This window comes from Hemitrygon akajei, chromosome 20 (assembly GCF_048418815.1).
Source record: "Hemitrygon akajei chromosome 20, sHemAka1.3, whole genome shotgun sequence".
Taxonomy (NCBI): domain Eukaryota; kingdom Metazoa; phylum Chordata; class Chondrichthyes; order Myliobatiformes; family Dasyatidae; genus Hemitrygon; species Hemitrygon akajei.
Window position 1 is genome coordinate 12,217,497 of NC_133143.1, and position 24,322 is coordinate 12,241,818.

The window sequence follows — 24,322 nt, forward strand, 5'->3', positions numbered from 1 at the left end:
CAAATCGGTATACCTGTTTTGGAGGGGAATGGCCACAGGGGAACCCTGCACTACCTGCCCTTTCCTCTTCCCTCGCCTGACGGTAACCTAATTACCTGTGCCCTGTTCCTTAGGTGTAACTACTTCCTGGAAACTACTATTTATAAACTGCTCAGTCTCCCGAATGATCCGGAGGTCATCCAGCTCCAGCTCCAGTTCCCTTGCGCGGTTTATTAGGAGCTGCAGCTGGATGCACTTCTTGCAGGTATCATTGTCAGGGACACCGGAGGTCTCCCTAACTTTCCACATCCTGCAAGAGGAACATTCCAACATCCTGCCTGGCATATTCTCTAGTCTGAACAAAAAAAAAGAAGAAAACAGAAACTTACCGGAACCTACCCTCGCCTCTGCCTGTTTCTTGCTGAAGCCTGATTGAGCCAAAGCCGTCCCACTGCAACTCAGTCCACTCCAATGATGGCTGCTGTATATGGCTGTCTCCCTTTTAAACCTTGGCGCGCTACGTCACACGCCTGCGCAGTAGTGCCTCTTTTCCCCAATCAGTTAAAGAAAAGAAAAACAACCTTCCTTCCGCGATGCTTCCGTCTTTCACTCTCAGCCTCTTGCTTCGATTGAAAAGACCATTGAAAGTTTTTCTCTCCCTTTTAAACCTTGGCGTGCTACGTCACGCTCCTGCGCAGTAGTGCCTCTTTTCCCCGATCTGTTAAAGAAAAGAAAAACGACCTTCCCTCCGCGATGCTTCGAGAGCTAGCTACGAGAGAGAACATTCTATCTGCATTCACAGAGAGTCAGACACTCAAAGTCTCTCTGTCTAAGGACAGAGATAGAGTTTTTTAATGCCATCTTTGTCACGAACGCCATCAACAGTGATAATCCGAGACAAGAGCCACTTAATCACCTAAAACAGAGGCAAATGTACTTGACAAGGAACACTTAATCACATCAGGCAGAGGTAATCAGAAAACAGTATAGATTGTTACATCCTGCAAGTGAGACAAGGAGTCTGCAGGACAAATTGAACCTTTAACATCTCAATACAAAAGAACAGTCAGATCCATAGACATTCCAGCTACTCAAATAGAGCAGAACTCAATAATTTAGATAAGAGACTTCACCAAAATTAAGAAAGGAATGTAAAGAATGTCCTGCCTTATTTCCACCTTTTGTCGAAACCAAAAGGTGTGAAAAGTTAGGAGACATCATCTTGTGGGTTTTGTAAGTTTATAATCTTTATTTTCACTCAAAGAAGCAGTTGTGAGACATTATTCAAACATACTGCAGTTACAGACTACGTCCACACTAGACCGGATAATTTTGAAAATGCCCGTTTCGTGTAAAAATGATAGGCGTCCATAAGTATTTCTGTCCACATTGAAAGGGAGATCTCGACGAATCTCCTCCTACTGCGCATGTGCAGGACACATCTACCGAAAATAAGCAACATGTTTGGTGTCGAATCTCGCTGTGAAAGAGTTGGTGAGCATTTGTTCATTTACAGACTAGAAAAACTTAAACGACAGACAGCTGTTGGCTCTTGCACAGGAGGACTTAAAACTAAAAAAAAAACATACTGGAGTGTATGGAGGCAACCGACAGGGATTTCACGGACAGTATGACCCAGTTGACAACGAACATTGAAAAACTGACTAACTCTGTTGCATTAATAAAGTCCCTTGTTAAATGTTTAAAACATGTCTGCATCAGTATTATCTTGTATTTCCATACAAAGTTACATTAGGCTGTTACACATCTATTGTCAGAGAAGTACTTGCATAAATAAGTAAACCACCTTCATACGAGCAAGGACAGAAAACAGGGCAAAGTGAGTACAGTATACTTATTTATTCAGTAAGTTATGGGTCAAAGTACAAAACCCATTTCCAGAAAAGTTGGGATATTTTCCAAAATGCAATAAAAACAAAAATCTGATATGTTAATTCATGTGAACCTTTATTTAACTGACAAAAGTACAAAGAAAAGATTTTCAATAGTTTTATGGACCAACTTAATTGTATTTTGTAAATATACACAAATTTAGAATTTGATGGCTGCAACACACTCAACAAAAGTTGGGACAGAGTTTACCATTGTGTTTCATCACCTTTCCTTTTAATAACACTTTTTAATCGTTTTGGAACTGAGGATACCAATTGTAGTAGATTTGCAATTGGAAATTTTGTCCATTCTTGCTTGATATAAGACTTCAGCTGCTCAACAGTCCGTGGTCTCCATTGTCTGATTCTCCTCTTCATGATGCGCCATACATTTTCAATAGGAGATAGATCTGGACTGGCAGCAGGCCAGTCAAGCACACACACCCTGTGTCTACAAAGTCACGCTGTTGTAGCCCATGCAGAATGTGGTCTGGCATTGTCCTGCTGAAATAAGCATGGACGTCCCAGGAAGCGACGTCGCCTTGATGGCAACATATGTCTCTCTAAAATCCTAATATACGCCTCAGAGTCAATGGTACCTTCACATACATGCAACTCACCCATGCCGTGGGCACTGATGCACAATGGTAAACATGCCTCTGTCCCAACTTCTGTTGAGTGTGCTGCAGCCATCAAATTCTAAATTTGTGTATATTTACAAAAGTTGGTCAGTAAAACTATTGAAAATCTTTTCTTTGTACTTTTGTCAGTTAAATGAAGGTTCACGTGAATTAATATATGACAGATTTTTGTTTTTATTGCATTTCGGAAAATATCCCAACTTTTCTGGAAATGGGGTTTGTATTTGGTGAGTACATTTTTAACTCTTCTGGCTGCAGCCTCGTTGCCATCTGTTCTGAAATTGTTAGGTTGCGTTCAAGATGGCGCACTGCCACCAGCGTCTGTTCCGGTACGTCATGACAGCGTTTTTTAGAAATCTCCGGTTACCCCATCCACACTGCTCCGGCCAATCCAGTGTTTTCAAAATTACACATTCTAGAGAGCATTTTAGAAAAGCTCCATATTCAGTGGACTAAAACACAGTTTTAGTGTGGACGGAGGGTCAAAACGAAGAGAAAAAGCTTCGGTCACGGATTTATCTGGTGTAGTGTGGACGTAGCCTCAGACATAGTTGGTACTTAACCCAAAGTTGAAATTTAAACACGAAATCAAAAGGTGTGAAAAGTCAGGAGACAACAGCTGCTCAAGCTGCAGCCATTCTCAAACCAGAATACACAGACTCAACCTTAACCTTTATTTACTGGAATCTGAGACTCCCCAATTCCCTTAAAACTTTATCACCCTGACAAATCAAGAACACACCAACCTCTGCTTTAAATATATGCAATGACTTGCCCTCCACAGCTGTCCGTGGCAATAAATTCCACAGATTTATCTCCCTCTCACTGACTAAAGAGGTTCCTCCTCATCAATGGTACAAATGGACATCCTTCTGTTATGAAGCTGTGTCCTCTGGTCTTAGGCTACGTCCACACTACACCGGAAAAATCCGTAACCGAAGCTTTTTCTCTTTGTTTTTACCCTCCGTCCACACTAAAACGGCGTTTTGTCCCCCCAAACGCTGTCCAGGGTGAGTATTTTTGAAAATGCCGATTCGGCAGATCAGTGTGGACGGGGTAACCGGAGAAATTTAAAAACACTGTCAGGCAGCAGTGTGCTATTTCATTGTTTTCTTGAATGCAACCTAACAATTTCAGAACAGATGGCAACGAGACTAAAGCCAGAAGAGTTAGAAATGTACTCACCAAATACTTTGACCCATAACTTACTGAATAAATAAGTATACTCACTTTGCCCTGTTTTCTGTCCATGCTCGTATGAAGGTGGTTTACCTATTTATGCAAGTACTTCTCTGACAATAGATGTGTAACAGCCTAATGTAACGTATGGAAATACAAGATAATACTGATACAGACATGTTTTATACATTTAACAAGGTACTTTATTAATGCAACAAAGTTAGTCAGTTTTTCAATGTTTGTCGTCAGCCGGGTCATACCTCCCGTGAACTCCCTGTCGGTTGCCTCCATACGCTTCAGTATTTGATTTTTTTTACTTTTAAGTACTCCTGCGTGAGAGCCAACAGCTGCCCATCGTTTAAGTTTTTCTAGTCTGTAACTGAACAAACTCGCACTGTCTTTCATGGCGAGATTCAACACCAAACATGTCGCTTGTTTTCAGTAGATGTGTCCTACGCATGCGCAGTAGGAGGAGATTCGCCGAAATCTCCGTTTCAATGTGAAGGGAGATATTTTTAAAAACCCATAGAGTGGATGCCTATCGTTTTTACGCGAAACAGGCGTTTTCAAAATTAACCAGTCTAGTGTGGATGTAGCCTTAGACTCACCCACTATAGGAAATATCCTCCTCACATGCACTCTGACTAGGCCTTTTAATATTTGATAGGTTTCAATGAGATCTCCCCTCAATCTTATAAACTCCAGTGAGTACAGGCCCAGAGTCATCAAACATGCCTCGTATGTTAACTCTTTTATTCCAGGAATTATTCTCGTAAACCTCCTCCAAATCCTCTTCAATGCCAGCACATTTTCTTAGATAAGGAGCCCAAAACTGTTCACAATACGCGAAGTGAGGTTTGACCAATTCCTTATAAATCCTCCACATTACATCCTTGCATTTATATTGTAGTCCTCTTGAAATGAATGCTAACTTTGCGTTTGCCTTCCTTATCACTGACTCAGAATTAGGTTTAATATCATTGGCATACGTCATGAAGTTAGTTGTTCTGCGGCAGCCTAAATTTAAATTGTAATAAAGACATATTTTTAAAAATTAAATAAATAGTGAGGTGGTGTTCATGGATTCAATGTCCATTCAAAAATCTGATGGTAAACAGGAATAAGCTGTTCCTGAAATGAAGAGTGTGTCTTCGGGCTCCTGTACCACCTACTTGATGAAAATAGGGTATTCCTGGGTGAGAAGTCCTTAATGACAATGTGCCGTTTTTGAGACATCACCTTTTGAAGTTATCCTCAATGCTGGGGAGACAAGTGCCCATGATGCAGCTTTTGTCAGTCCTGTTCAGTGGCCCCTCCATACCAGACAGTGATGCAACCAGTTAGATTGCTCTTCTTGCTCCACTTGCAAGGTAATCTTTATGGAGTGTTGCACAAGGAGTCCGAAGTCCCTTTGCAACTCTGATTTTTGAATTTCCTCCCAGTTTTGAAAATAGTCTCCGCCTTTATTTCTTCTACCAAAGTGCATGACCTTACACTTCCCTACACTATATTCCATCTGCCATTTCGCATATCCTCCTAATCTGTCTCAAGTTCCTCTGGAGAATTTCTGCTCCCCTGTTGTTGGCATGGTCCTCAAGATCATGGCTGATCTTCCTCACCATTTTCTTGATCCCCATATTCTTTGATATCCCTGAATTCCAAAAGTCTACTATTATCACAGTTGTATGTAATCAGTTCCCATATCCTTATTTGTGGAAGTATTTCAAAGGTCTGCAATCTTCTGAGTAAATATGTTTGGTTTGTATTCTTTGATGTTTAGAAGAATGGACATAATTTTATTGAAAGATAAAAATCCTAAGGAGCCAATGCAGGGTTCATGTTGACATCCTTTATTTATTTTTATTTTTATTTTATCCCTCCCCCCGATCCTTTTTTTGTCTCTCATTTTTCTCTCTCACAATTATTCCTTGCTTGTTCTCCATCTCCCTCTGGTGCTCCCCTCCCCCTTTCTTTCTCCCTAGGCCTCCCGTCCCATGATCCTCCCCCTTCTCCAGCTCTGTGTCCTTTTTGCCAATCAACTTTACAGCTCTTAGCTTCATTGGATCTCCCCCCTCCCCCTCCCACTTTCAAACCTCTTACTATCTCTTCTTTCAGTTAGACCTGACGAAGGGTCTCGGCCCGAAACGTCGACTGTACTTCTTCCTATAGATGCTGCCTGGCCTGCTGCGTTCCACCAGCATTTTGTGTGTGTCGCTTTAATTTCCAGCTTCTGCAGATTTCCTCGTGTTTGTGTTCATGTTGACATGTTTCCTTGTTGTTTATCTTCCAACAAGGGGACATTGCTACAAGGTAGGAGAGTAATAATTTAAAACTAGGTGTGTTGGAATTTCTGCTCAAGAGGGTTATGGAAGCTAGATTACTAGACCTATTTAAAGAGGCAGTATACCTTTATTAAAGATCAGAGACTTGATTATATGCAACTAGCACAGATTAAGAATTGAGGCCTGGGGAGGACCAGCTGTGATCCTATTGAATGTCAGGGCATGTTTGGGGAGCTAGGTGACCTACTTCTGACCCTGGCTTTCTTGTGTTTTTGTGAGGAAATTTTGCTTGACTTTAACTTAAAACTAACTTCTTACCCTGATCTATATTCCTTTTAATCTCTTCCACTAAGAAAAGCAATCTGATCTATGAAGCCCCTGCAGGAACTTGTTTCAGTGAGAGCACCCATGTTCTTACCAACTCCATGATTATAGACCTGGTTTACTGAATTGTTCCTTCTTATTCCAAAAATTAATTTATTAAACCTCTGGTGTATTGCCTCCAATGAAAACTAATTCTTTCTCAAAACCTAAGTTGAAATATACCGTACTCATTTCTCCAGATCTGGTCTCAAGGAGATCCTTAATAACTGCTGAAAAATGTCCTTAATCTTCCATGCCACTTTGCAATGAAGACCATTGTGCTGTTTAGCATCTGATTCATGTACACTCACACTTGCTGGACACAGTTTTGGGGGGAAATTTTTTGTATTATTTTGTCACACACTTGCCTAATTTGCTGAATCTGTTTTTGCAGTCTCTTTGTTTCCTTTTTGGAGCTTAATTTCTCATTTCCCTTTGTATGGTACCAAACTTTGTTACATGGCTAGTTAGTCCTTGATTTAGTTGGATATAATTGAAACCCAAGCAGTGGTTCTAGTGGTTCCTAGTTACAGCTGCTGATGTGGAAATGCCTTGTTCATTCCTAGCCATTTTTACCCCTGTAGTGTCTGTTCTCCATTCATGCTACTACCCCCATCACAAATCTGTAATAAAGAAATAATGCCTTTTGAAAATACAAATACATTGCTTCCTTTGGTTTTCCTTTACCTATCTCCCTAGACACATCAAAACATTTTTAAGCAGTTATTAACACTATTTCCCTGTCAGGAAATCATGTGGATTCTACATAATCATATTGCGCTTTACAAGCCTGATAACTGTTTCCTTAATTGGACTGTAACATTTTCCTAATAACTAATGTCAAGGTAACTGGCTAGTTTTCCCCTTTCTTCTTCTCTGTTTATATTTTCTGTTTTCTAATGCAGTGTATACTTAGGTATTCTGCAATCTAGGAAAGCTTAGTAAACTACTAACAATGTGAAAATCTTAGAAGGAGTGGGAAAGATTTATAACCATATAATAATTACCGCAGGGAAACAGGCCATCTTGGCCCTTCTAGTCCGTGCTGAACGCTTACTCTCATCTAGTCCTACCGACCTGCACTCAGCCCATAACCCTCCATTCCTTTCCTGTCCATGTACCTATCCAATTTTACTTTAAATGACAATATTGAACCTGCCTCTACCACTTCTACTGGAAGAATGTTTCTAGAGACCAGGAATTTCATTTACCAGGTTAAACTGGAGCAATTTGGGTAGTTCTCTCTGTAGCAGAGATGTTGAAGGGCTATTTGTTGCAGGTGTTTAAAATGATGACTGGTTTAGATGGGTTACATAGAGGAAAGCTGTTCCCACAACAGATGACTCATTTCCACTGGGCTGAAATAGATGGTGACATTCTTCTTTTTGGATTTGATCTACTGTCAGGTGACATCACTGGCATCAATAGTTTTGAGGTCTCCAAACAGCCTTAGCAGCCTCAAATATTAAGTTTTACAGGCAGAAAGCCAGGAAGGAAAGGCACCATTTGCTTTTAAATATTTCACAGATTGGAACATGCATGAGACTATGTATACTGTATACCTGTAATCTATCCTGAGATTCATTTTCTTGTGGGCATTCACAGCAAAACAAAGAAATGTGATAGAATCAATTAACAACTACATATGACCAAAGACTGATGAACCAACAACGTGCAAAAGAGTGAAAAAACTGTGAAAATACAAAAAAACTGAATAATAATTATAAATAAATAATATTGAGTTGTGGAGTCCTTGAAAATGAGTCCATAGGTTATGGAATCAACTCTGTTGAAGTGAGTGAAGTTATCCACACTGTTTCAGGAGCTTGATGGTTGAAGGGTAATAACTGTTTCTGAACCTGGTGGTGTGGGACCTGAAGCTCCTGTACCACCACCTCAATGGCAGCAGTGAGAAGAAAGCATGGCCGGGTGGTGGAGGTCCTTGATGGATACAGTACTGCTTTTGTACCAGTTCTCCTTGTAAATGCGCGCAATGGTGGGGGAGGGCATTTCCTGTGATGAACTGCGCTGTATCCACTACTTTATTAGGCTTTTCTGTTATTGAACAGTGGTGTTTCCATACCAGGCTATGAGAGAAACAGTCAGGATGCTCTCCATTGTGCATTTATAGAAGTTGGTCAAAGTTTTAGATGACATGCCAAACCTGTGCAAACCTCCTGGAGAGTAGAGGTGCTGCTGTGCTTTCTTCGTAATGGTACGTAAGTGCTGGTCCCAGGAAAGATCCCCTGAAATTATAACGTCAAGGTACTTAGTTACTGATCCTCTCCACCTCCAATCCCCTAATGAGGTTGGCTCATGAACCTCCAGTTTCTTCGTTCTGTAGTAAATAATCAGATCATTGGTTTTGCTGATGTTGAGTGAGAGCTTCTTGTTGTGATACCATACAACCAGATTTTCAGTTTCCTTTCTATATGCTGTTTCATTTCCACCTTTGATTCAGCCAACAACAATGGAATTGTCAGCAAACTTAAATATGGCATTGGAGCTGTACATAGTGCCACAATCACAAGAACAAATCGATTAGAGCAGGGGTCTAAGCACACAGACACCTGTGCTGATAGTGATTGTGGAGATGTTGTTGCCATTCCAAACTGACTGGATCTACAATGAAGAATTCGAAGATCCAGTTGTACAAGGAGGTATGGAGGTCTAGGTCTAGGTCTTGGAGCTTATCAGGTTTGAGGGGATGATAGTATTGAATGCAGAGTTGTAGTCCATATAACCATATAACATGTACAGCGCGGAAACAGACCATCTCGGCCCTTTTAGTCTGTGCTGAATGCTTACTCTCACCTAGTCCCACCGACCTGCACTCAGCCCATAACCCTCCATTCCTTTCCTGTCCATATACCTATCCAATTTTACTTTAAATGACAATACCGAACCTACCTCTACCACTTCTACTGGAAGCTCGTTCCACACAGCTACCACTCTCTGAGTAAAGAAATTCCCCCTCATGTTACCCCTAAACTTTTGCCCCCTAACTCTCAATTCGTGTCCTCTTGTTTGAATCTCCCCTACTCTCAATGGAAAAAGCCTATCCACGTCAACTCTATCTATCCCCCTCATAATTTTAAATACCTCTATCAAGTCCCCCTTCAACCTCCTACACTCCAAAGAATAAAGGCCTAACTTGTTCAACCTTTCTCTGTGACTTAGGTGCTGAAACCCAGGTAACATTCTAGTAAATCTTCTCTGTATTCTCTCTATTTTGTTGACATCTTTCCTATAATTCGGTGACCAGAACTGTACACAATACTCCAAATTTGGCCTTACCAATCAATACTTTGTACAATTTTAACATTACATCCCAACATCTACTCAATGCTCTGATTTATAAAGGCCAGCATACCAAAAGCTTTCTTCACCACCCTATCCACATGAGATTCCACCTTCAGGGGACTATGCACCATTATTCCTAGATCACTCTGTTCTACTGCATTCTTCAGTGCCCTGCCATTTACCATGTATGTTCCAATTTGATTAGTCCTACCAAAATGTAGCACCTCACACTTATCAGCATTAAACTCCATCTGCCATCTTTCAGCCCACTCTTCTAACTGGCCTAAATCTCTCTGCAAGGTTTGAAAACCTACTTCATTATCCACAACGTCACCTATCTTAGTATCATCTGCATACTTTCTAATCCAATTTACCACCCCATCATCCAGATCATTAATGTATATGACAAACAACATTGGACCCAGTACAGATCCTTGAGGCACACCACTGATCACCAGCCTCCAACCTGATTAATAGTTGTCCACCACTAATCTCTGGCATCTCCCATCCAGCCACTGTTGAATCCATTTTACTATTTGTATATTAATACCCAACAATTGAACCTTCCTAACTAACCTTCTGTGTGGAACCTTGTCTAAGGCCTTACTGAAGTCCATATAGACAACATCCACTGCTTTACCCTCGTCAACTTTCCTAGTAATCTCTTCAAAAAAATTCAGTAAGATTTGTCAAACATGACCTTCCATGCACAAATCCATGTTGACTGTTCCTAATCAGACTCTGACTATCCAGATAATTATATATACCTTCTCTAAGAATACGTCCCATTAATTTACCCACCACTGACGTCAAACTTACAGTCCTATAATTGCTAGTTTACTCTTAGAACCCTTTTTAAACAGTGGAACAACATGAGCAATATGCCAATCCTCCAGCACCATCCCCGTTTCTAATGACATTTGAAATATTTCTGTCAGAGCCCCTGCTATTTCTACACTAACTTCCTTCAAGGTCCTAGGGAATATCCTGTCAGGACCTGGAGATTTATCCACTTTTATATTCCTTTAAAGTGCCAGTACTTCCTCCTCTTTAATCTTTATAGTTTCCATAACGATTCCCTACTTGTTTCCCTTACCTTACACAATTCAATATCCTTCTCCTTAGTGAATACTGAAGAAAAGAAATTATTCAAAATCTCCCCCATCTCTTTTGGCTCCACACATAGCTGTCCACTCTGATTCTCTAAGGGACCAATTTTATCCCTCACTATCCTTTTGCTATTAATATAACTGTAGAAGCCCTTTAGATTTATTTTCACCTTACTTGCCAAAGCAACCTCTTATCTTCTTTTACCTTTTCTAATTTCTTTATTAAGATTCTTTCTACATTCTTTATATTTCTCGAGCACCTCATTTACTCCATGCTGCCTATATTTATTGTAGATCTCTCTCTTTCTCCGAACCAAGTTTTCAATATCCCTTGAAAACCATGGCTCTCTCAAACTTTTAACCTTTCCTTTCAACCTAACAGGAACATAAAGATTCTGTACCCTCAAAATTTCACCTTTAAATGACCTCCATTTCTCTACTACATCCTTCCCATAAAACAAATTGTCCCAATCCGCTCCTTCTAAATACTTTCGCATCTCCTGAAAGTTAGCCTTTCTCCAATCAAAAATCTCAACCCTGGGTCCAGTCCTATCCTTCTCCATAATTATATTGAAACTAATGGCATTGTGATCACTGAACCTGAAGTGCTCCTCAACATATACCTCCGTCACCTGACCTATTTCATTCCCTAACAGGACAGAAATATTTCAAATGTCATTAGAAACGGGGATGGTGCTGGAGGATTGGCATATTGCTCATGTTGTTCCATTGTTTAAAGAGGGTTCTAAGAGTAAACTAGCAATTATAGTAAAGTATAGTAAACTAGCAAACACTGCCCCTTCTCTAGTTTGTACCTCTATGTATTGCTGCAGAAAATCATCCTGCACACATTTTACAAACTCCAAACCATCCATCCCTTTTACAGTATGGGCTTCCCAGTCTTTGTGTGGAAAATTAAAATCTCCCACAATCACAACCCTGTGCTTACTACAAATATCTGCTATCTCCTTACAAATTTGCTCCTCCAATTTTCGCTCCCTATTAGGTGGTCTATAATACACCCCTATAAGTGTTACTACACCTTTCCCATTCCTCAATTCCACCCATATAGCCTCCCTAGATGAACCCTCTAATCTCTCCTGCCAGAGCACCGCTGTAATATTTTCTCTGACAAGCAACGCAACACCTCCTCCTCCCATCCCTCCGATTCTATCATATCTGAAGCAACGAAATCCAGGAATATTTGGTTGCCAATCACACCCCTCCTGCAACCATGTTTCACTAGTAGCTACAACATCATATTTCCAGGTATCAATCCATGCTCTAAGCCTTGTCCCCCTCCAGTTCAGATGTAAACCGTCCCGCTGGAATAGGTCCCACCTTCCCTGGAAAACTGCCCAATTATCTATAAATCTGAAGCCCTCCCTCCTGCACCATGTTTTCAGCCACATGTTATCTTACTATTTCTAAAACCACCTGCACGTGGCACTGGTAGTAATCCTGAGATTGCTATCCTGGAGGTCCTGTCTGTTAACTTGGTGCCTAACTCCCTAAACTCGCCTTTCACGACCTCCTCACTCTTCCTACCCATGTCATTGGTCCCTACATGGGCCACAACATCCGGCTGCTCACCCTCCAGAGAATACTGAGAACTCGATCCGAGATATCATGGACCCTGGCACCAGGGAGTCAACAGATCATCCGGGGTTCTCGATCTCTTCCACAGAACCTCCTATCTGTCCCCTTAACTATCGAATCCCCTATCACTACTGCTCTCCTCTTTTCCCTCCTTCCCTCCTTCCCTTCTGAGCTGAGGGTCCAGTCTCGGCACCAGAGATGCAACCACTGCAACTTGTCCCTGGTAGGTAGTCCCCACCGACAGTATCCAAAATGGTATACTTATTATTGATGGAAACGGCCACAGGGGTGCTCTGCTCATTCTGTCTAATCCCCTTCCTTCTCCTGACAGTCACCCAGCTACCTGTCTCCTGACTCTTAGGGGTGACCATCTCCCTGTAACTCCTGTTTATTTCTGCCTCTGCCTCCCGAACGATCCAAAGTTCATCTTGCTCCAGTTCCCTAACTCGATCTGTCAGGAGCTGCAGCTGGATGCACCTTTTGCAGGTGTAATCATCAGGGACAATTATGCTCAACCTGACTTCCCACATACTACACTCAACTGCCCTAACTGCTGCCTCAATTACCTACTCCTAAGGTAATTAAATTAATTAAAGGAGCTTACCTGGCCTTACCTCACTTGAGTGAAGCTCATCCTCAGCCTCTGCTCGCTTTTCAAATTCTCCCACTGATCACAGAGGCCAACTTTCACGCGCTTGCGCAGTCGTGCCCCGTGCAGACCTTGCCTCTGCCTGTTGAGCCAAAGCCGTTCCACTCTGCCTCAGTCCACTCCGTTGATGGCCGCTGTATGTGGTGTTCTTTTTTTAAAAACATTTGGTGCGCTACGTCACGCGCCTGCACAGTCTAGTCTCTTTTCCCAGATCAGTTTTTAAAAAACCGCTTCTCTCCGAGATGCCTTTACTTCTTCCCTCTCCGCCTCTTGCTTCGATTTAAAATGATGTAGTCAATGAAGAGCATCCTGATGTATGCATCTTTACTGCCCAGATGTTCCAGGGTTGAGTGAAGAGCCAATGAAATGGCATCTGCTGTTGCCCTGTTTTTTTTTTGTTTTTTAAATTAGTTTTTCAAAACATTTTACAAATTAAAAACCCCAAATCCCAATGAGGAACATTAATACAGTGCAAAATTAAGCATACAATAACAATATGCTACAAAGGAAGAGAATTAACAAAAAAGCACCTAAATTAAAGACAAGTAAGCTTAGTATCCTCCCCAAGCCCCACAACACAAGAAAAAACAACAACTCCAGACCAACCACAACACAATATAGAGAGTATAAGTCAGAACAGTCAAACTCCCAGACTGTGAATACACTTAGCAACAGAGGATTATAATGCCTACTACCAGAAAAAAAAAGGGAGCTGAAAACAAGGGACCGAAAAGAAGAAAAAAAAACAAAACCCCTAGTCAAGAGGAAGGTTATGAAAGTACTCGATAAAAGGTCCCCAGACCTTATGGAACTTTAGATCCGAATTCAGAACTGAATAATGAATTTTTTCGAGGTTCAAACAGGCCATAATGTCGTTAAGCCATTGCGCATGAGTGGGCGGGGCAACATCTCTCCATCTAAGGAGGATCAAGCGTCTAGCCAGGAGAGAGGCAAAGGATAGTATTCGGCATTTGGTCGGACCCAGACATAAATCTGTCTCGCCCCAAAAACCGAACAGAGCAATTAAGGGGTTTGGTTCTAGGTGCTGATTCAGAATACACGATAACGTAGTGAAGACATCTTTCCAGAATTTCTCCAAACTGGGACAGAACCGGTACATATGGATGAGAGAGGCCACGCCCCTCTTGATTTATCACAAAGCGGACTAATGCTAGGGTAGAATAAAGATAGTTTAGATTTAGACATATGGGCTCTATGAACAATCTTAAACTGTAAAGGCAATGGCGAGCACAAAGAGAGGTTGAGTTAACCGATTTGAGAACTGAGTCCCAGCTCTCCTCGGATAAGGAGATATTTAAATCCTGCTCCCAGGCCATTTTAATTTTATCCACAGGGGCCCGTCGTAAGGCTGCTAGTTTATCTCGGATAATTGATATTAAACCTTTACCTAGTGGATTGATGGAAAGAAATAGGTCTATAGCATTTTTCGCAGGCATTTCAGGAAAGTTAGGAATTAAAGGAGCAATAAAGTGTCGGATTTGGAGATATCTGAAAAAATGAGCGTTAGGCAGATTGAACTTAACAGAGAGCTGCTGAAAAGAGGCGAAGCGATTATCAATGAAAAGATCTTCAGAATGTCTAATGCCCTTCCTATACCAAACATGGAATGCTGAATCGTACGTAGTAGGTAAAAAAAGGTGATTATGTGCGACAGGGCTGGAAACGGAAAACCCCTGGAAGCCATAGCATTTCCTGAACTGAGCCCATATACGCAAAGTGTGTCTAACGAGAGGATTAGCTATTGATCTGGGCAGACTACTAGGGAGTGCAGAGCCAAGAAGTGCAGAGATAGATAATTCTTTAGTGGAGCTCAACTCCATTGCCACCCAGTTAGGGCACTCGGGTTGGCCATGGAAGAAAGACCAAAAGGTAGCACAACGTATATTAGCTGCCCAATAATATAAACGAAAGTTAGGTAAAGCCATGCCACCCTCTTTTTTAGATTTTTGGACATGTATTTTATTAATTCTAGAACGATTATTCTGCCACAAATATGACAAAATAATAGAGTCTAAGGAATCAAAAAAAGTTTTAGGAATAAAATTGGGATAGATTGAAATAAGTATAAAAATTTGGGGAGAACATACATTTTAACAACATTAATACGACCTACCAAAGACATAGATAGAGGTGACCATTGTACCAGATTCTGTTTTATAGCATATGAAAGATTGGCAAAATTTTCATGAAAGAGATCTTTAAACTTCCTTGTGACTGTAATTCCAAGATAAGTAAATTGATTATGGACTACTTTAAAAGGGAGATCATGAAATGTTAGTTCTTGTGCTTCTTTATTAATTGGGAAAAGTTCACTCTTATGTAAATTAAGTTTATAGCCAGAGATCTGGCTAAACTGGTCAAGAAGTGAAAACATTAGAGGTAAGGACGTAGACGGATTTGAGAGAAAGAGTAATAAGTCATCAGCATAGAGGGAAACTTTATGCTCAACACCCCCTCTCCAAATCCCGGTCAATTCAGGACAGTTTTGAAATGCTATCGCCAGAGGTTCTATAGCCAAATCAAAGAGAAAGGGACTTAATAAGCTTAATAACGTCTTAATAAGCTGGTAAGGAAGGCGGGCTCTGTCGTGGGCACAGAACTGGAGAGTATGACATCGGTAGCAGAGCGAAGGGCGCTGAGTAGGCTACGGTCAATCATGGAAAACCCTGAACATCCACTGCATAGCACCATCCAGAGACAGAGAAGCAGCTTCAGCGGCAGGTTGCTATCGATGCAATGCTCCTCAGACAGGATGAAGAGATCATTACTCCCCAATGCCATTCGGCTTTACAATTCAACCGCCAGGGGAAAGATATGTTAAAGTGCCGGGGTTATGACTGAGCTTAAATTACCATTCAGTGTATTTTAGTAAACTATTTAAGAACTTTTTAAAAGCTATTTATTAATGCTTTTTTTGAGAGGGTGATTTTAGATGCATATCATATTTATACTGAGTTAAGTATTGTATGTAATTAGTTTTTGATACAATAAGTGTATGGGACATTGGAAAAATGTTGAATTTCCCCATGGGGATGAATAAAGTATCTATCTATCATCTATCTATCTTAAGGGGCATCCCTGACGGGTGCCACGTTTGAGATTAAATACTTGGGATTTCTGAAAATTAGTTAAAACAGAAGCAGTAGGACACAGGTACAGCAATTGGATCCAGGAGATGAAACTTTGGCCGAGGTCAAATTTTTCTAAGACTGCAAAAAGGTAATTCCACTCTATACGATCAAATGCTTTCTCCGCATCGAGGGAAATAACACATTCAGGAATCCCAGTTGGAGGTGAGTATAAGATAATAAATAAACGCCGAATGTTAAAAAAAGGGAGACGGTTTTTAATAAAGCCTGTTTGGTCATCAGAGATAATGGAGGGAATAACGGTTTCTAGTCTATGAGCCAAAACTTTAGCTAAGATCTTTACATCAACATTGAGCAGAGAGATCGGCCTATACGAGGAACACTCTGTTGGGTCTTTGCCCTTTTTTAAAAGAAGAATAATAGATGCCTCATTGAAAGAGGGTGGCAATTTGCCGTAATTAAACGAGTCAGATAATACTGAAAGTAACTGAGGAGAAAGAAGTGAAGAGAATGATTTATAAAATTTTACAGGGAACCCATCAGGTCCAGGAGATTTCCCTGAGGACAGTGCAGAAATTGCAAAAGATATTTCTTCTGATGATATAGGCGCATTGAGTTTGGCTTTGAAATCAGATGAAAGTGAGGGGATATTCAGATTCTGTAAAAATTGATCAACAGAGATATTGTCATTCAGAGATTCAGAGGAATAAAGCCGAGAATAAAAATTTTTAAGTGCGTCATTAATTTCTAAATGATCCGATGTAAAGTCTCCGTTCTCCTTCCGGATCTTTGTAATATGTTGTTTGGCTTTGGAACGCCTCAGCTGATTGGCTAGGAGTTTACCAGACTTATCCCCATGAATGTAAAAGCGACTCTTGCTTACGAGAAGTTGGCGTTCGATAGGTTGAGTGGACAGAAGGTTAAATTTAGTTTGGAGTTCAACACGCTTCTTGTATAATTCAGGGTTCTTAGTTTGGGCATATATTTGATCCAATTCTTTAATCTGGTTAATGAGGTCTAATCAATCTGCACGGGATCTTCTGTTGAGATTTGCTGTGTAAGAGATTATTTGACCCCTCAGATATGCTTTCATGGCATCCCAGACAATCTGGGATGGCACTTCAGGTGACATATTAGTGTTAAAATAAAAGGTTATCTGATCCTTAATGATTTTAAAAAATCATGATCCGATAATAAAGTTGAGTCAAACCGCCAGTGTTTATTCCTCTGAGGGAGACCAGGAAAGTTCAGAGAGAGTAATTGGGGCATGGTCAGAAATCAGTATACTCTGATAGTCACAAGAGTGGGCAAATGGAATAAGTTGGTTATCGAGTAAGAAATAGTCAATTCTAGTGAAGGTATGGTGAACATGTGAGAAAAAAGAATAATCTCTCTCCGTAGGATGAAGGAAACGCCATATATCAGAGATACCAAAGTTAGAGAGAAACGATTGGATAGCTGAGGCAGATTTAGTAGGTGATTTAGTAACAGAGGACGATCGATCCAGTTTAGGATCCAACCAACAGTTGAAGTCACCACCCAGTATAAGAGAGTATGAGTTTAAGTCTGGTAGTGAGGAAAAAAACCGTTCAAAAAAGTTAACATCATCAAAGTTGGGGGCATACAGGTTTGCTAGTGCAACTTTAGTGTTATAAAGTTTACCAGAAACAATGATAAAACGGCCATTTGTATCAGAAGTTTTATTATGGAGTTCAAAAGGAATATTTGAGTTAATAAGAATGGAGACTCCCCTAGCTTTAGCGGCAAAGGATGAATGAAAATGCTGACCCGCCCACTTTGACAGAAGCCGGGAGTTATCAACACAACGAATATGAGTTTCTTGAAGGAAAGCAATGTCAGCTTTGAGTTGTTTGATATGTGAGAATACCTTCCTCCTTTTAACAGGGTGATTCAATCCCTTTATATTCCAGCTCACGAATTTAAGTGCACTAGCCATTATCAATTACTAATGCATAAAAGGCAGCAGGCATATAAAAAGTCAAGCAGTACAGTAGCAGTCTGGGAGCAGAGATGTAAACATAGATTCGTAAAATCAAAACATATACGTGTCCTGAGCAATAAAGAGAAACAATAAATACAGTGAGTGTTGTTGGAACTGGAAAACTCAGCCCACCCACACAACCCAAAACTAGACGGCTACCAAAACAAGTAGCTAGCTCTACCAAAAAAATTAACCCAAATACAACTTCCAGATCTGTGTCATTAACAGCAGTTCTGTATAAATGCTATAGCAAATAGTAACTAGTTTATGCACTAGAAAACATAACTACAGATTAGAACACCTTCTGCAGAAATATAAAACTTAATACAGAGAAAATCGGGAGAAAACCAAAACTAACCTACCCACGAAAAATTATAGAAGAATGAAGTAAGAGAAAGGGGGAAAAAAAGGTTAAAAAAAAAGAAAGGGAAAATTATAATTTCAAGATGAGTATTTATCAACCATTTACAGAGAGGACAGAAAAAAATTCAGAGATTAGAAAAAAGGGTGAAGAAAAGAAAGAAAAATAAATAAATAAATAAATATTTAAAAAGAGGAAATATAAATCAGCAATTAAACTGTGAACCAACAAACAGGGAGGCCTTCATTAAAGACTTCAAACCTCCAAAACAAGTTAGAGTCAGTTGTAGGACTCTGTAGATAAAGTTATACAAGAATAAAATAGATTACACACACACCAAATCCAGGGAGAGATTGTCAACAGCCCTTAGAGTTTCAATGAATAATGTTTGAGTGATTCACGTAAAGTCTGAGTCCAGAAAAAGTAATTTTACTACGAGAAGTACTTATCCACCGTTTTAGGAGGTCCAATCAGGTTCCGAAGATGACTGGATAGCCGGAAGACTTGCCACAAATGCTTCAGCTTCCTTCGCTGATTTAAACCACTTGTATTTTCCAGTATTAAGCTTGATTCGTAGATCAGCAGGAGTACGAAGAGAGGGTTTAAAACCACGATCAAAAAGCACTTTCATTGCGCCTTTAAACTCAGCGCGCATCTTTAAGGTCTGGGGTGCAAAATCTTCCACAAAGCGAATGGTTGTATCCTGGAAAGTAAAAGAACCTCTGCGACGTGCCTCCATAATCAGACTGTGTTTTACCTGGTATTGATGGAAGCACAAAATTACCGGTCGCGGGCGGGAGCCCAGAATTCCGGGGGGAACGTAGACTCTGTGTGCCCGTTCGAGCTCGGGCAGGTTTGGAAGCAAATCTTTCCCGAATATCTCACAGAGAAACTCGGCGAAAAACTTCACTGTTGATCCCTGTTCGGTGGCCTCTGGTAATCCAAGAATTCTAAGATTGCAGCGTCTGCTGCGATTTTCGAGATCCACCATTTTGGAAAGGAGTTTGTTATATTTTTATTCTAAGCTGGAACAGAGAGTCTCCAAGTATCGAACACGGCTTTCTAAATCTTCAGAAGTCGAATCGATGCGAGATAAGTGTTCAGCATGTTTGTCCACTTTTTTGTTGATCCGATCCAGTTTGTCTTCCAAACTTTGTTTGAAAGCGGTTTTGAATTCCTTTAAAATTTCGTCTCGGAGCTGTCCGAGCGCAGCCAGGGTCTCGTCTGAGAGAGCCGTATCTTCCTTTCTCCCGGATTTAGAACTCTTGCTAGATATTGTAAGTTAGATGTGTTCACAGGCAAGTAAGAGATACCGAAAAAGTTCCTAATTAAGGTTTAAAAAATGGAGACATTTAGTGCAAAGATAGCGACCGTAACGGAACAAAAGTTCGGAGCAGCTAAGCAATCGCCATCTTACCGGAAGTCCCCCTTGACCTGTTTTGACAGTAGGCAGATTGGAGCAGATCCAAGTCACTCCTCAGTGAAAGTGAAACATTATCATTAAAATTGCAGTCTGTTATTTTTGAGATCTGCAATTCATAGACATAAATTCAGTGTTTCATTTGAAGTGCCAGCTGATGTTAATGGCCTAATGTACTTTTCAGGCATTACATTTTCAGGCTATATTATGATGAGATGAGCCAATAACTATCCCATGCCTTTGGTACTTCAGTTGATTTCCTTTCAGAGTGGAAAAGGCTAAACTATGGAGGGAGACATCACTAATGTCAACTTCATGATATCTGGGTTAAATTAATATGCACAAAAACTCTTGAGTACCCATCAGTTTCATGACAGACTGTGCAGATGAGTTCAGGCCATTCAAGATTACTGTTCATTGAAAAGAACACAGAGGTTAGCAGAAACTTTTCTTAAATATCAAGGAAAGTTAGAACTTAAAATGGCTTTGTAGAAGCAAGAGGAGGCTGGCTATAATGAAACAGAATCGGATTTTGGAGGACTCTCAGAGAGTGGGTCCTTGTGGTTCCAGTGCTAAAAAAATTGTGACTTCAAATATGATATTAATTGGTAGGTGTCAAAGTGATATTAAAAATGGGTTGTGCTCTAAAACTTTGCAGTTACTGTTAAAATGATTTAAAAGAACTCTAGTGAATTGATATGATAGATACGAAGTAGCTGTATGTACCTATTAGCAGTAACTATGCTTAAGAATTCATTAGATGCAAAGAACTTTGGAATCTCCCCTGAGAATGTGGTCACTAACTAAAAGCATTTTAGTGTGTTCAAAATTGCATTTCATTTATTGGTATGTAGAGACAACTCACAACGAAACTGTTACTCTGTCATTACTTGCACAGGTTTGATTCTTGGTTTCTTTCAAATAGAATGATTAACCTTGCAGATGTGAATATGGAGGAGCACCTCTGTCCTCCATTCCTTGGCTGCACCATCTGTGTGACGGGACTCAGCAGCTTGGACCGACAGGAAGTGCAACGACTTACCCTGGATAATGGGGGTCGGTACACTGGACAGCTGAAGATGAATGAATGCACACATCTCATTGTACAAGAAGCTAAAGGTAAACACTCCATATCTGACAGTTATTATACTTTGCAAAATTGCCATTGTGAAATCTCTACAGTGCAATAGTGTTTTGTGTTATTTACAGGAATCTACACTGAACTGAGGCTGTGGCCTGCTTTGGCTCTTCTGAGCTATGGGTTCATTTTGTTCTAAATGCTATTTTCTTATTTTATTGCTTGCATGATTTGTTTTTTTTCTCTGTGCATTGGGTGTTTGGTCTTTTATTTAAATGGATTCTTTTGGGTTTCTTTGCTTTGTGGCTTCCTGTAAGGAGATGAATCTCAAGGTTGTTTTATGTATGGCTACTTGGATAATGTACTTCAAACTTTGAAATTTTAATATTGCAGTTATTATTTCTGTTTTGGCTGCACTTCTTTCTAAATAAAACTACCATTGTTTTTATCTTAATTATGCTCAAGATACAGGTGTTATCTACTTATAGAAAAAAAATTGTATCATTAATAGTGTGCTATTTATCACTGTGCTGCTTTGAGTGTAAAAAGAGCACTGTATTTGTAAATGAGCTGTGACCACAGCTGGATTGGTAAATGACACATGAGTCAATAGATGACAAAATGAAGAAAGCCATCTTCACTTAATCATGTGAAATATTTACATAATTGTTCAATAGAAATTTCTGTAGCTATGTATGCAGTGCCCTCAGTACTGATCTGATTTGGATATATCAACTTTTGTATCTACTATATTAGATTTCTTTGAACTTGGTTGCAATTTCAAGAATTCACTAATGGCTCTTTAATAGTGCAAATAAGTAAAATTTTCAGAATGCTTTTAAAACTAGGTGAAGTGCAAATCAACAAAATGGATGTACTTATAAATCTGATTGACCATTGATTGTTTAATATACTAATAATAACAGTTGGTCTGCACTCCAGTTTGCGAATTGGGAAGTCTACTCCCTTTCAGTTTTCTATACGCTTCTACAACAATTTCCTTAATTGTGTAGTGTTCTTCTCTGCTTGCATAGTTCCTTAGTAATGTAGAAATACCTGCTTTCATCAAATACAAGTTATTGAACAGTATTTTGAACATTCTTTCTCGATAATTCTCTCTATAGTTTTACGTTTTGACAAATCTTTCTCCAAATTTACTTTCACTGTAAACAGAACCAGGTCTCTTCCTCCCCATCAAATCCCACTTATGTCGTAACATTTGTTCCAGAGGCTGTAAATATCCATCACATAGTGCACACTGCAGAATAGTAACCATTGTGTAGTTCAAGAAGTAATTCTCCAGTAGTTCTCTGTACTTCAGATGTCTAAATACAAAATTCCTTGTCTTTGAATAGTTGACAGAATTTATTCAAAAGTATATGTTCACAATCAATATAGAGAAAAATAATAGTATGACTCATTGAATTGCATGTGTTTCTGCTGTCTGCTCAGGTCAGAAGTATGAATGTGCACGAAAGTGGAATGTATATTGCGTGTCTATCCAGTGGTTTTTTGATTCTATTAAACTGGGTGCTTGCCAAGATGAAAGTAATTATAAAGTAGAATCAGAAAGAAAATCTAAGGATTTGGCCCCAAGCACTTCAACTCCTACAAATATTGAAGATGCACTGAACCGTAAGTAGGACATACTTGTGTTTTCCTTGTCTTTATGGTGGCACCTTAGAATTTGGTATTTCTAAATTTTTTTTTAAACCCAATTTAACAATTTTTTACTGTGATTACCCACAAAAGGAATCTCGGGATTGTATATGGTAACATATATGTACTTCAGTCTACTCTACTTTGAAAATGGAAGTTGTTTTAGTTAACTAGATTTTAATTAACAAGTATATAAAATACCTATAGGTTTATTCTCAGCTGTTAGCTAAGCTTCACTCATTTCATTGACTAGTTGTCTCTTTACTATTGGTATTTCGCCTATTCTTAGCTCGTCCTCTGTCAGATGTGAGCCATATTTCCAATATTAACATGAGCTGCATCAATGAGTCTGCATTCTCCTCTGCCATGACTGCTAGGCTGGAAATGCCTAATGACTATCTTGAAGCACTGGATCTTAATCTTTCTGAAGTTCCTGAGGATTTGTTGGATGGATGTAAAGTAAGAATACTTAAAATCTTCAATAGATGATTTTATTTGACTGAAGCTACAAAGATAATCTATATTGCTGTATGTTTGATTACATATAAACATTTTGAGGACATTTTTATGAAATCTTTTAATTACAGTATATTATTTTTCTGACAAATGAGTGGTAAACTAGTAACTCTTTACATATATAATCTGACATATGGATGTATAAATATCTTTGTCAGATATACTTATCTGGATTTGGTGGTAAGAAGTTGGATAAATTAAGACGGATGATTAACTTCGGAGGAGGTGTTCGATTTAATCAAATCTCTGAAGATGTTTCTCATATAATTGTGGGAGAAGAAGATAAGGAGCTGAAACAATGTTTAAATAAAATGTCACACAGGTATTGTCATTGCATGCTTGGTACAAAAAGTTGAGTGAAATGAATATAATTATGTTTGTGTGCAATTTTACATCATATCTTCCCTTTACAATACAAAAACCTTGTTTACAGCTGTTTGTTGGTTTAAGCACGTAACTTGTATTAATCTGCTGAAATATTGTCAAGAAACATTTCTTGTTCAAGGTAAGGCTACAGTTGGTAACTACAGGAAAAACATAGTAGGTTTAGGATTTGATGGTGTAGGTAGGTGCTGGGCGCTATAGTAGCATAGCAGTTAGTGGGATGTTATTACATCTCAGGCTTCAAAGTTCAATTGTGGTGTCATCTATAAGAAATACATACGTTCTCTGTGTGGACAGCATGGGCTTTTTCCGTGTGCTCTGGTTTTCTCCCAGAGTCCAAAGATGTACTGAGTAGGTTAATTAGTCATTGTAAAATTGCCTTGTGATTAAATTGGGGTTAAATCAGGGTCATGGGAGGTGTAGCTGTATCTCTGTGTTGTATCTCTAAATAAAATAAATAAATTTTTTTGGATGGGTTAATAGTGGTTAGTTTACCAAAGCAAAGATGAGAAGGAACAAGTACTTTGGATGCTTTATGTATTATCAGATGTCTTGCAGCGCTTCAGTGAATTTCTTTTGATGTAAACTTTTTTCCACTAAAGTTGCCTGTTAAATATTTATAGAAACATAGAAAATAGGTGCAGGAGTAGGCCATTCGGCCCTTCGAGCCTGCACCGCCATTCAGTATGATCATGGCTGATCATCCAACTCAGAACCCTGTACCTGCTTTCTCTCCATACCCCCGATCCCTTTAGCCACAAGGGCCATATCCAACTTCCACTTAAATATAGCCAAT

General features: G+C 39.6%; 1 protein-coding gene across 3 annotated transcripts in view; it reads left to right on the forward strand.

The window, feature by feature from the left end:
• topbp1 (DNA topoisomerase II binding protein 1) overlaps nucleotides 1-24,322 on the forward strand; it is a 114,486-nt gene that overhangs the window by 13,052 nt on the left and 77,112 nt on the right. For all 3 annotated transcript variants that reach the window (XM_073023860.1, XM_073023859.1, XM_073023861.1), the window contains exons 6-9: nucleotides 20,815-21,008; nucleotides 22,420-22,602; nucleotides 22,916-23,085; nucleotides 23,301-23,464. In XM_073023860.1, the coding sequence (XP_072879961.1) occupies nucleotides 20,815-21,008; nucleotides 22,420-22,602; nucleotides 22,916-23,085; nucleotides 23,301-23,464 (711 nt within the window). The remainder of the gene's footprint in view (nucleotides 1-20,814; nucleotides 21,009-22,419; nucleotides 22,603-22,915; nucleotides 23,086-23,300; nucleotides 23,465-24,322) is intronic.